The sequence below is a fragment of the Pempheris klunzingeri genome, chromosome 12 (genome assembly GCF_042242105.1).
Source record: "Pempheris klunzingeri isolate RE-2024b chromosome 12, fPemKlu1.hap1, whole genome shotgun sequence".
NCBI lineage: Eukaryota > Metazoa > Chordata > Actinopteri > Acropomatiformes > Pempheridae > Pempheris > Pempheris klunzingeri.
In genome coordinates this window covers 2994746-3007476 of record NC_092023.1, presented here as the reverse complement: position 1 = coordinate 3007476, position 12731 = coordinate 2994746, and the positions used below count along the sequence as shown (strand labels likewise).

Below are 12731 nucleotides of genomic sequence, written 5' to 3'. Positions count from 1 at the left end.
AGCTGGAATAAAACGCAGATACCAAAGAAATTGCTTTATGTTTGATGCACAATTTACAGCCTAAATTTCACAAACTCAGTTTTCATTTGTCATTTCAATTTGCATTTACAGAAAATCAACTGAGCCCTGTAGCTAGAAAATAGATTGGGTTTGTCTTTTTCATTCTAAATCCTTGTCCTGCCACTGGAGCTCATTCCAAACTCTGCTACTTGGGCTTAGTTACGACTGTGTAAGCTGTGGTTAATGAGCTGCACTGTACTGTATTATTCAGAAAGAACACAATCCATGTTCTACGACAAGCTTTTTTCTTTACTTGACATTTGACATATGCATGCAGATGTCTACACATGTTTTATGTAGCCAAGAACTGCAGACCCTGCAAACAGCGATGTAGTTTGTACTGTATTGTAAAGGGGCTTAGATAATGTGAAGTATCAGCTATCTGCTGATCTTATATGCTTATATGTTAATCCTACAGATGACACCCAATCACTGTTGTATATAATCCAATAATATCATTTATATATTTAATATCGTGTTGTGTAGATTCTAGTTAAAATATTGTGTTTCATATGTATTATGTCCACTGTAAACTCCTACAGTCTCTCCTCACACCACTACAGTATTAGACATTATTTGACATGTTTCTGTTATGTTGGTTCAATCCAGACACCTGAAACATGAAAACATACTTGCAGCTCCACATGCTGAACACATTTCCATTTAATACCAGTAAAGATTTTCCTGCAACATCGCTGTATATGTGTCGCAGAAGTGCCGACAACCATGTAGCCCTGTTTTTATTGTTTTTAATGTCAGACCGCTAATATGTTATCGCACAGTTGTTCATATTTTACTGCAAAGGAAATGCTTTCAAACATTACCTGCATGACAGTCATCAAAGGTAACAGGCAGTACCTTATGGTGCTCAGGTCACATAAGGTGTCAACATTTTATGGTAAACTGTATTTTTATTTTTATTTTTAAATGATTTACCACCTCTGATGATTTACAGGACATTGGGCTCTTTTAAAGGCCGTCATATCAGCCTTTATCACGCCAAACAAAACGTGGATCTACTTACCATATGGAGGTCTTTACATACTGAGCCGGTGCCGCACAAACTGTTCACGCAGTCGTCAATGTCTTGCTCACATCTCAGTCCAGCATAACCAGGATTGCAAAGGCAGTAAAAGCCATCTTCGACTAAAACAAAATCAGCAGGACAGTTACAGCACCTTGCATCATAAATTAATTCACTCTACTCTCAGTGGGTCCTACTAATGTAATACATATCTACACAGGTAAGTGCTGATCATGAGCATAAAACAAAATCACCCACTGTGACTTCATTTTTTTAATGGATATGACCATTAAATAAGCGCCTTTGCTGTATCAGTCAAGCCTGTTGTTGCTAAATCTATGTGACAGGTTACCTCCCTCTGCATCAGCCTGATGGGGGTTTGACACTCTAACCATCTTTAAATGAACCTGTCTGCAATAGCCATTCAGTCCTCTTTTCTCCCACTACTTTTATCGTCTCTCAACGTGCACTTGTCCCACTCTTTCTCAATGGAAGCCTAAAAGCCTGGTCTTTTGTTTTCACACTCTCCGACACACTTGCAACGCGCCGAGCGAGCGGGGAAGAAGCACAACAGGAGCAGAGAGCCCATTTTCAGGGCCATTCTTTATTAAGATGTTACAAATGTGCCAATTTCTTCCATCACAAGTTAGAATCTCCCACGTCTAATAATCTATTCCTTCCTCTCTTTAAATATTAATGATCTTAAACTGGGATGCATCACTCTGTTTCTCCAACACAACACTGGTGTACAGGCAGCCAGTGACAGAGGTAATTGCAGTTCTTACAGGACTGAATTTATTACTTCCCCAGTCAGGGTCCCACGATTCTTCATTATCCCAAAGATTTACCACGTAATCTATGCTGTCACTCTGTCTTGGTGCGTGTAGCTGCTATTACTCTCATTAAATGCTTTAGGTCCTGGGTGGCAGCAGCATTACTCATCTCAGCCACTGTGGCTATGCAGTGCTCTCCCTGGTGGCTGGCTGGCTGCTGCTGAGCACCGGCCAATAGGTCCTAGAGGCCTGCCTCACTAACCTAAGGTGAACTGGCTGTACTCAAGATTAGTGAAGACAGCTGGCCGAGGTCTACTCTAGCACAGTGAAGGATTGGATGCTCTTAGATAGTGATCCACTGCCATCACTGTTTTGTTCCAGCATAAGCCAGTTGAAACAACATTGGCAGGGTTTGTTGAGATGCCGTTAAGGCTGGAAGGTAATGCAACAGCACAAATATTTTGCAGAGAGAAATAGAATTTGACTAACTGAGTAACTGCAGGTATTTAAAACAATTATTTCACATAAATCTGTGCATTTCATTCATTTAATCTAATTTAATCTGGTTTTTCTTTTTTGTCCTTCACTGTAAAATACATGAATCGAAATACTGACCAACTGATGATAAATAATTTTTAACTATTAGGCTATTATTCTTTAATCACTTGTGCTGGAGATGGGATGCATAGGTCTTATCAAATAGCCGCAGGAAGATAAATATTTAGCTTTGATTGTATTAATTTTGTCATTTATCATCCATTATTCAAATTACAACACAACACTGATGCCTAATTGATTTCATTTTACAGTTATGATAAGGAACTAATCAAGCCTACTCGGGGCCGTAATGTCCTAAATCCTCACATCAAATGGAATAACTCCACTCTCATAACACCCTTATTAGCTGCAATGGTGACCCAATTGAAAACTGTCTGTCAGACTGTAAGTGAGCTGAACAAAATTTGACATAGTCACTGCGCCTGTGTGTGTGTGTGTGTGTGTGTGTGTTTGTATATATGGAGGTCTGCTTCCATCTTGAGTGCCTGTTATTAAGCGTGTTGCCTAGACAGGCTGTTTCTTACCATCATAGCAGAAGCCGTGAAAACATGGGCTGGAGCTGCACTCATCCACATTGATTTCACAGCGGGGGCCTGTGAAGCCCCTGCGACAGTGACAGCGGAAACCCAAAGGGAAATGGTCCTGATCCAACTCCTCCACACACACTGCACCATTCTCACACGGATTACTGGCCTCACAGGGTAAGAACTCACAATTATGACCTGGAGTGAGGCAAAGAAACACACGTCAGAGGACCATCCAGCAGACAACAATCTGTGCAGAAATACAAGAGAGCTGTAAACCTGAGGATAGGAAAGACTTGAACAATGTTGTATGCCTTTCTGAATCCGTCTGTGTGGTAGACTGCATGCTGCAGTGTCCTCTTCACAACACAATGTAAATCAAATACCTTAATATTTGCAGATATACAGTCAATCAAGAAGCCTGGATGGTGTTTTAGATGCATTTCAGAACAGTTGCTTGTTATTTTGTCCATTTCAGTGTCTGAACATTAGCCATACAATGGCTGATGTTATTACAGCACCTAAAATATCTCATGTTTTGTGCTTGTGACAAAACACTTATTAATTGTGAATAGCCTCCATTCTCAGGCCTGATTGGCAGACATGTTCCATGCTGATTCAAAACAACTGATAAAAGCACACCTGCGGCCGTGCACCACTCAGTTTAATTACTAATTTGGTAACCATAAAAGTTCCCATTTGCACAATCAAGATTTTTGTGTCACTTTGTTTTAGCAAACTGCTAAAACTGTACAGACAAATGCCAGACATCATTATATGCAGGGCATGTGTGAAACAAGCATCTGTTGATGAAAATTATTCTCTTCAAGCACAAAAAAAGAAAGTTCTGAAATACAAACAAAGGGGAAGCAATAAAGAGCATGCATAAATTTAACTTATCTTGACGAAGAAAGTGCAATCAGACATCAAACATCAATCAGGCCAGGCGACACACGTAAAATAAGGGAAAACAAAATTCTGAATGTTGCAAAACATGCAAAACTAGACATAACACGATGGTTATGTGTCCTACCTCGGATAATTTCTGTAAAACAGTCACATGAAGAAAAATAATGAGAAAAATGACAAGAAAAAAATGTCAGTGAAAAAAAAATCCTTGTGATATCAGAGAACTGCTGAATGAAATGGGCCCTTCATGCTTTAATCAAGTCATGATAATATATTACATATTATATAAGGCACATCATTGTTTTTAGACAGCTACTACAGGAAATACTAAAACACACTGATATTGACATGAAGTAAAATATAGAGCAGTCTTTTATTGATAAGTTTCATGGTAGAACAACTTGACCAGGCAACAGCTGCTTTCCACTGTATGAGGAGGACACAGCGGTGGGCAGAACACAGACAACCTATACAATAGTCAACATTTTATGGAGCTGCATAAAAAGTGACTCAAGTAAAAGTGAAAATTACCATTTTTAGAGGCCTGCTAAAGTAAAGATAAAAAGGGACTGGTTGATAAATTACATTCTCTCCCTCACCCATCCCTCTGTTCTTACTATGTTTTCACCGCAACTTACTTCAATGTGCTTTTGGATATCAGGAAAGTTTGGAAACAGCAAAGATCTCAGTGTTTTTCAGGAGGCACAACAAGCACTTGGAACTGTTTAATTTTTAATTTTGATCTAAAGAAGTGTGGTCAGACGTAGAGGTGCTCCTTGTGTGCTCTCCCTCCTCCACTTAAAGGTTCAGTTTTAGAAAAATATTTACTGTATCCTGACAGTATACAACTATGAGTAAATGAGACAGGAAACCAATCAGAGCAGGAGTCGTCTCTCACTTCTCGAGACTCTTTCACTCAGTCAAGATCACGACGTGTCGATTCTCAGCGAGCAGCAGCCTGACTGGCTACAGCAGAAACTAATTTCTCCATCAATCAACAAGCGATTCTGCCCCCCCTTTTCCTTAATAATAATAATAATGATGATCACACGTAGAGCTGTTTGTCACCAATAACCTCATGAATTCCTAACATAAAGCACCCATCCCGCCTCTCTCTGTTTAGACACAACTGACAAATATGTGGAATAAGTTTGTAGTTTAAAAAACAAAATTACAAGCAGCAGTGAGACCTGCCTGTTTCTAATAAATGTAGTGGATGGGCTTTTGAAATTTCATCATGTGTGGGGGAAAAAAAAAAATCAGGGGAATTGAAACTCCAGCAGAACAGCAGGAGATCACCAGCCAGCAGCGGGCAGGAGCCTCCAGGGTCGTGGGTGATTGCGAGCCAATAGTGGTCCTGCCCGCTGCCCATGGCTTCTGCTGGCTGAGGGCTCGCTCATGATCTCCCCGGAGCTCCGTGGCTGGCTTGTCATCTGCAGTGTGACTGTTGTGTCCCGTTGTGGACACCATTGTACACCTGGCTTCTCCAGTTACTGTGATTAGCTTGCATGTGGATGACAGCCTCCTCTGGGGGAGGGGCTTTGGAGACAGAACTGAAGCACAGCAGAGAGGGAGGGGGGAGGGGAGCTGCACTTATAATCTTTTAAAAATGTTGAGACTACGTCCACTCTGTTGTCAGTGTTTCCCACTGCAGCGTTAATCCCCACATTTAGAGTAGACTAGTAACGAAGGCACAAATGGCAAATGTAGCGAAGTAAAAAGTTAATTACTGGCTCAAAAACATATTATATATAAGACATAAGACTAGAAGTACCTTTTTAGAAGAGGAATATGAACAGTACCTATTCTATAAATTACTACCCACCCCTGGAAAGAATATTTTGATAAAAAAAAACACTCAATCAATCAACTATAGTGTGAAAGGGCTGCTAGAGCTGCCAATCTCATTGATAATCAACAACCCATTCTACAGCTGTGTGTGTTTTTGAGGTCCTGCAGCTCTCACAAACATCAGGAGTACAGTTCAGTAAATCTTCTGCTGCCAGGTCCCCTGATCACCCATTTGGAGATACTAAAGAACGATGTATGCAATACGTACGCTCAAACTTGGAGGAAGAGTGGAAGCAGGCTTGTGTATTAAATCAGAAAAGACAGAATTTCTCTTTGCTTTAGACACACTTTGCTTCTCAGATGTGTGATCTTTAATGAGGAAGATGAATGAAGTGCTGATTGTGTCTAACAACAATCACGGCCTCTGCTTTTGTAAGATCTAGCACTGACAGCGGTTGAAATGTTCTGCTACAAAGAGATTCGTGCAGATTAGGTGTGATTGATTTGAGGTGATTCTAAGTTACTTTGCCTCTCTGTGGCACAAACATAGTTATTACCGTGCATGTAAATTACATACTGCGCTCTGCTGCTTTGATTATCTCAAATAAAGAAAATAAAACAGAAATTCTTATAGACTCTTAGATCATTGGCACTTTGAGGCAGATTCTCTCTGTGAGCATACTTCTTATACACCGGCTGCTGTACTGCTGATGATATAACCAGTAGCAGACCATAGAGTAGGAATGGTGCTACATTGGTAATCAACTGTGCCTTATTTCTATACTTTCTACAAGGCCTCGAATTACAGCTGAAGACTTTCATTTTCATTTTCATCAGAGCTCTGAGTCTTTCTTTTTATGCTCTCAGTGTCTTTGAAGTGCCTTTTTTGTAAATTCCATATGCCTTTTTGCAGGAGTTATTTTCTCCTGGCCACTCTGCTGTAAAGCCTAGATTTGTGAAGTGCTGCCCTGACTGTTGTCCTTCCAGGAAGATCTCACAGCCAACGAGCTCATTAGATCTGTCAGAGTGGTCCTTGGGTTCCGACCAAGGTCCTTCTTGAGTGGTTGCTTGGTTTGTTACGATGACTGTGTCTAGGAAGAGTCTTGGCTGATTGAAGATGAATATTTTTCACATTTATTAAAGATGGAGCCTTTAGTGCTCCCATGAAACGGCACTACCTATCTGACAGTTCTATAGACCTCATGGCAGACGTCTATTCCAGCATGCACAGCCAATCGCTAATAATGACAAACAGCTTGTCTTTAGTTGTAAATCATATCCAGAACATTTCATGATAAACTTTGCCAACAGTGTCACAACAAATCTGGTGAAGTAGTGTAGCACCGGCTAAATCCTAGATCTGCTTTTAATAACTGTGTATAAAAACAGTAACTATTTAATCTGATTTCTTTTTTAATGATAAACTTATTGCTCAAGTACTTTTACAATGCTTTGAATTCTGGCAGTAAAGTATAACCTCTTCTTACGGTGTACAAACAGTCAATTAAAAGCATGAAATTGTGGTAAAACAAGAACTCAGCTAGAAAAACTGAACATAACTTGCTATGAAAACTAGATCCATGTTTTGGCAACAAACCATAATCATTAATTACATCTGGCCTCAGCTTTTCACCATCTCCTCCTCCTCATTTAGAAAAATATGTGTGAATCTGAATGACTGTTGGTAAAATCATCACCCACCAGCTTTTTTTTTTTTTTTTTTTTTTTAAAAATCAGTGATAGGCAATGATGATGTCATACAGTGACACAAGCTCTACCCTCCGACTAAATGATGAAAGTTATAGATGCAGAAGCTCACATCTCACTAATTACTCAAGTTTTCTTTATTTAATCACAGGTAGCAAATGAAGATGTACTAATTTTGTTGAGACACATGAAGTAAGTTCAGACAGGTGAAAATAATAGTATGTGAAGTTAATTAACTTTGCTTTGTGTCCCCATTCCCTCAGTGCTCATTACCTTTAAACGGAGCCACACATTGGCAGAAGTAATTACCAGGCTGGTCAATGCAAGTGGCTCCATTCTTGCAGGGAGACGAAGCACACTCATCAATGTCGAGTTCACACTTTGCACCTTTGACAGAAAAGAGCACAGATTGATAGATATGTTATATCGAAGGGTCGCTGTAATGAATGTCCGAAAGTTCAATGTTTAAATCACAAAACACATCGCTGTAGGCGTTGTAAAGTAAATCAAAAGAGACGCTGGGCTTCTCGGCCTCACAGGGGGGCAGCTTGTACAATTGCCTACCCTAGAGGCTTGTTGAAATCACTACCACAACCTTTCATCCGGGGATAAACTGGAGTTGAAATTAACAACATGACCCTGAAATAATTGCGTTGGGGTTTTTTGTTAACTCTAATCTTAATACCATATATATATATATATAGGAGATGAGAAAACCGATCATTGTGTAATGTAGTGCTGAATCTTTGGCATTCAGTGTGGATGGCAAAGTAAGATGTTCATTGTACAGGGAAACTTGTTTCTGCACTGTACACATGACAATAAACGCTTTGAGTCTTAAATCTTTGAGTCTTGAATACAGCTTTAACACCTGAAAGGGTGACCCATGGAGCTGCAGCACGGTATGAAACGGCTAAGAACGTTCTCACAGCAAGAGCTCCATGTCAGATATAACATACATATGATTCATACAGATTTTAACAAAAGACAGAAACCAGCTCCTTTGTGATGATAAAATTCAGCTCTGAAACCAGTTTTATTGCTCGTAACGCACTGTGAATCCTGCTCTGTGGTAATTGTCAGAAATGATTAGAGGACCGATTGTGTGTTTGATTTTTATGGGTGAAAATACATTATCTTTGTTTTAATTCGGAGCCGTTATTCATCTTTGTACTTTGGTATCGCAGCACCACATGTAGGGAAATAATTAAGTAATAAATTAGGAATCATTCTGCAAGACGTCGAAATGTGGGGAAGTATTAAACTCCTCTCTGCCTCTGTGCCGTCAACCGGAGCTGCTGATTGCTCATGAATTCCTTTAGAAAACTGACCAGTTGTAATGGAAATACATCATTTATGAATACTGACGTGAGTGTGTCAAATCTGAATGTTGTTTTCACTGGTGACACACAGGAAACACAAGTAAAGCAAACACTTACCAAGTACAGGTCGCTGTATGTATGTCTACATTTAGGCAAATAATTATTTGACATTAGGCTGCTGCTACTGCTAAAATGTACATGTTAGCATGCTGACACGCTGCTTTGTGGTGTTTTTGTACAGGAATACAAGGCAAAAAATCTAGGTAGTGAATTATTCCAGTATTTCTCCACATGGGTTCATATAAATTGTAAGCTACATCTGCACTGTAGATGTGATTCATGTGAAAACACAAGATATTCCTAACTGGAAGACACCAAAGGGCATTCACTAACCTGTAAAGCCAGGCTTACAGACACATCCATAGCCATGAACAAGGTCAACACACGTGGCATTGTGCAGGCAGGGCGAGGAAGTGCACTCATCTATGTTGACTTCACAGTAGTTCCCTGTAAGGATGTGACATTTAAGAGTCAGCCGTGAGGGTCAGGGCTAGGGTTAGGTCACAAATGTCCAAAAAAGTTCAATACCGCAGCTTTGATTTGTAACATTTAATGACTCGCGCTCAGTTTCCCCACTTTCCCCTCAAGTTTGTAAAATATATGTTGCACTTGACTTAAAGCCTCCTCATGTAGAATTTGAGATTTGATGGCTGGTGACACCTTGAATCCCGTGGTTGCAGTATTTTAAGACAGTTGTCACAAAAATTACGTCAGCCAGATATTTAACAAGCACATTTTTCAACACATGGAATAAACAAAATTTGGCTGTTATGCTGGAAAAATTTATTTGACACTGATATTTTGTTTTGAATATACAACAAATAAGGGCTTTAAATGTAAGTCAAAGTTTTGACAGCTAAGCAACTGAACTGTTCTTCTAAAAAAAAACCAACATAAACAGAAAGCAGAGGTATATGTATGTATTTTCACATAATTACTGCAGAGCTCTTCCCTCTTTTGGTTTTCCTGAAATCTGATCCAAGCCACCATCACAGAGGTTAATCAATATACGAGTATGTACAGTTTCACCACAATTAGCCATGACGTTTACACCATAGAACTGTAAAAGATACTGTTTGTCATGGTGTGTGACATTGCACCACGCTTAATGTACAGCATTTGATTAGCATGGAAATAGAAAATGATCAATACTTGGCCAAGCAGACTGATAAAAGATGCATTATGTGCAGTATGTGCTGTACACAGAATGTAGTCAAGTCAACGCTGACGAAAACATGTATGGATTTAAACATTTACATTTACATTACATCCACATTATGTTGGAATTAAGTCTCATAGAAAAGTTTCACAGCGAAATTAGAAATGTAAAAAAGAGACCAAATTACATGGCACATGGAGATATTGCATTTTAATCATTAACTCTAATTACATTTATATTTCCATAATGATAACCAACGTATCATTTCTGGTTGAAGAACAATGATTTATAAAAACTAAGGTTTTCTACAATTCCATATCTTAATTTGAATCTTTGTTTCTATAAGTCTGATTAAAATGAGACCACATTACATGAACAGTGTCGATGTGCATTAATGATTCATATATTTTCTCTCAAATTCAGTACTTCTTTACATTATTTGCACGCTCAGTGAGCCGACCATTCCCATATCTATAAGCACACGGGTATGAAGAGTCATATTGAAGTTGTTGTTGCAAACACACACAGTCATGTTAGCGTATAAAATACCTGTGATTCCAAGAGGACACTGGCAGCTGAAAGAGTCGAGCTCATCAATGCAGGTGCCTCCGTTTTGACAAGGTTGGCTGAGACATTCATTCACTTCAATCTCACAGCTATTTCCTAAGAAAGTATAAAAGGCGTACAACATGCTGACACATTGCTTCTGCAAATAAAATGGCACTTTATCTCGCAAAGAATAACTTCAAGATGGTTTTCACCTACCAATAAATCCAGGTGCACAGAAGCAATTGTAGCCATTGAGGGAGTCTTCACAAATACTCAGGACTCCGCACGGCTTTTCTTCACAATCATCAATGTTTATCTCACAAAACCGGCCTGTTAAACCTGCGGAGGATAAGACGTTTTATAGGATTTCACCATTTTAGAAGACAATCCTTTCAAGCTAGGACGCTTTATGACACCAATCCGGCAAAGATCTCAGGTAATGATCATAAGGTTAGTCCTTAAAAAAAAGATCATTAAAGAGGAGAATAACAACAGTTTGATTAGCTGACTCTTCTTATGCACAAGTCATCTACACGAATGTACACAAGTATTTTCTGCGCAACTTGGCTTACTAGTTACCTGCAACCTACGGTCACTGCAATGAAATGTACAGTACAGCTACTAAACTTATGTCCTTGTGCCTTCTTCCTACCTCAGATATATTACTGTCTACTGTACTCTACTGGGCTATCTAACGATAGTACACCTCTTTGATAGTAACTCTTCCTTTGATAAAATGCAGATAGCAGGCTTGTGGAGCCTTAAGTGGGCAAACGGGCAATCCAAGCATCACACTTTGAAGTCAGCTCACAAACTGATGAACTGAGCCCTGACTTACACATTTCATAGGCTGTTACGTGTTGTTGCTTAAGGCCAAAGAGATTAGACTACCGCAGAGAAGGAAGCTGAACAAGTGAAAGCATCAAACTGGGAGTGTGTCTGCAATCTACATGATTCAACCACGGAATTGCCACCATATGCCGCTGGATGGTGAACCTACCTGGTAAACAATCACACTCGAACCCCCTCGATAGATCCACGCACACTGAGCCATGTTGACACAGTCCATCAACACAGTGGTTTATAGGTGTTTTGCAGTGCGGCCCGGTGTACCCGTGTTGACACACACATCTATAAGTATTTGCCAGCTCCTCACAGAGGTTCGTCCCCTCAGGGTCACATGGATTTGACACATTTGCACATCGGTTCACAGATGAGGAGCAGTCATTGCCATGGTATCCTGTAAGAGGTGGGATCAAAGCCGTGATTGATGCGCTGCGCTGTGTACAGTATCCTCCCTCCTTCCCACAGCTGGCACATATCATCGATTGTGATTTCACGTAATGCCGTCATTGCCAGTGTTTTTCCTCTCTGCTGATTTACATATTTTACCCAGCCAGGGCCTAAAGCACCAACACCAAGGAGGGATTTCAGCAACACAGCACGACCTACAGTGGCTTTTTTTCCAACAATTGTGACTAATTTGTGCATTTGTACATGTGATTTCTAATTGTATTCACTTTGAGGTAAAAGCTGTTTTAGTGATACCACAGTAATCGACAACACTAACACGTCTTCACGTGCGTTAAGGGCTGAATCTAAAAGAGAGGGATTGATGGAAAATAAACCAAGAAGAGCAAATGACACAGTTTGGTTAAATGATTATATAGCTTCGGATCATTTTTACTGAGCACATTAGGGCATGTCCACATTTCTCGATGAAATAACTCTAGTAATGACTAAAAAAAACAAATGCCAAGCTTGATTCATGCATCAAAACAAAGACAGAGTTTAACAAAGGAATCACTAATCTACTGTTTAATACCTGGAGGGCAAATACAGTAGATTTCTCCAGCTAAGACGTGGGAGCAGGTTCCTCCATTTCTGCAGAACTCACCATGTGAACCACATGCAGAAACAGCGTGAGTGGAGCAGTTCTTACCTGTAAAAGGTAAATAAATATTCTTAACTGAGCTTAATTGAGATGAATACGAAGTCAATATAATGACACATCTCGCACAAATGAGTTTGACCAGAGAGTAACAGCCATTAATATGATGAACTAGCGTGATGTGAGGTGCATGTGTTCAGTAGAAGAGCCAGTAGGGCTGATGTTACACTATGAATCCCATATCTCTGGATTTTCAGTATCTATTACAGTTTTTCCCCACAGCGAAAGGCACACATAACTGATTTGGTGGAGTTTTCTGTCTGCTTATAGACAGAAATAATGAATAAAACTCCCTCGTTACTACTCCTCAACATATACATGGTGATGCTGGACACATTGATGGT

At 39.7% G+C, this 12731-nt stretch overlaps 1 protein-coding gene across 1 annotated transcript in view; it reads right to left on the bottom strand.

The window, feature by feature from the left end:
- The window catches only part of eys (eyes shut homolog), a 161923-nt gene that overhangs the window by 92623 nt on the left and 56569 nt on the right, over nucleotides 1-12731 (bottom strand). The window contains exons 16-23 of the mRNA XM_070841569.1: nucleotides 12262-12378; nucleotides 11437-11676; nucleotides 10653-10775; nucleotides 10437-10550; nucleotides 9062-9175; nucleotides 7620-7733; nucleotides 2940-3137; nucleotides 1085-1206 (exon numbers count right to left, since the gene is read on the bottom strand). Coding sequence (XP_070697670.1) covers nucleotides 1085-1206; nucleotides 2940-3137; nucleotides 7620-7733; nucleotides 9062-9175; nucleotides 10437-10550; nucleotides 10653-10775; nucleotides 11437-11676; nucleotides 12262-12378 — 1142 coding nt within the window. The remainder of the gene's footprint in view (nucleotides 1-1084; nucleotides 1207-2939; nucleotides 3138-7619; nucleotides 7734-9061; nucleotides 9176-10436; nucleotides 10551-10652; nucleotides 10776-11436; nucleotides 11677-12261; nucleotides 12379-12731) is intronic.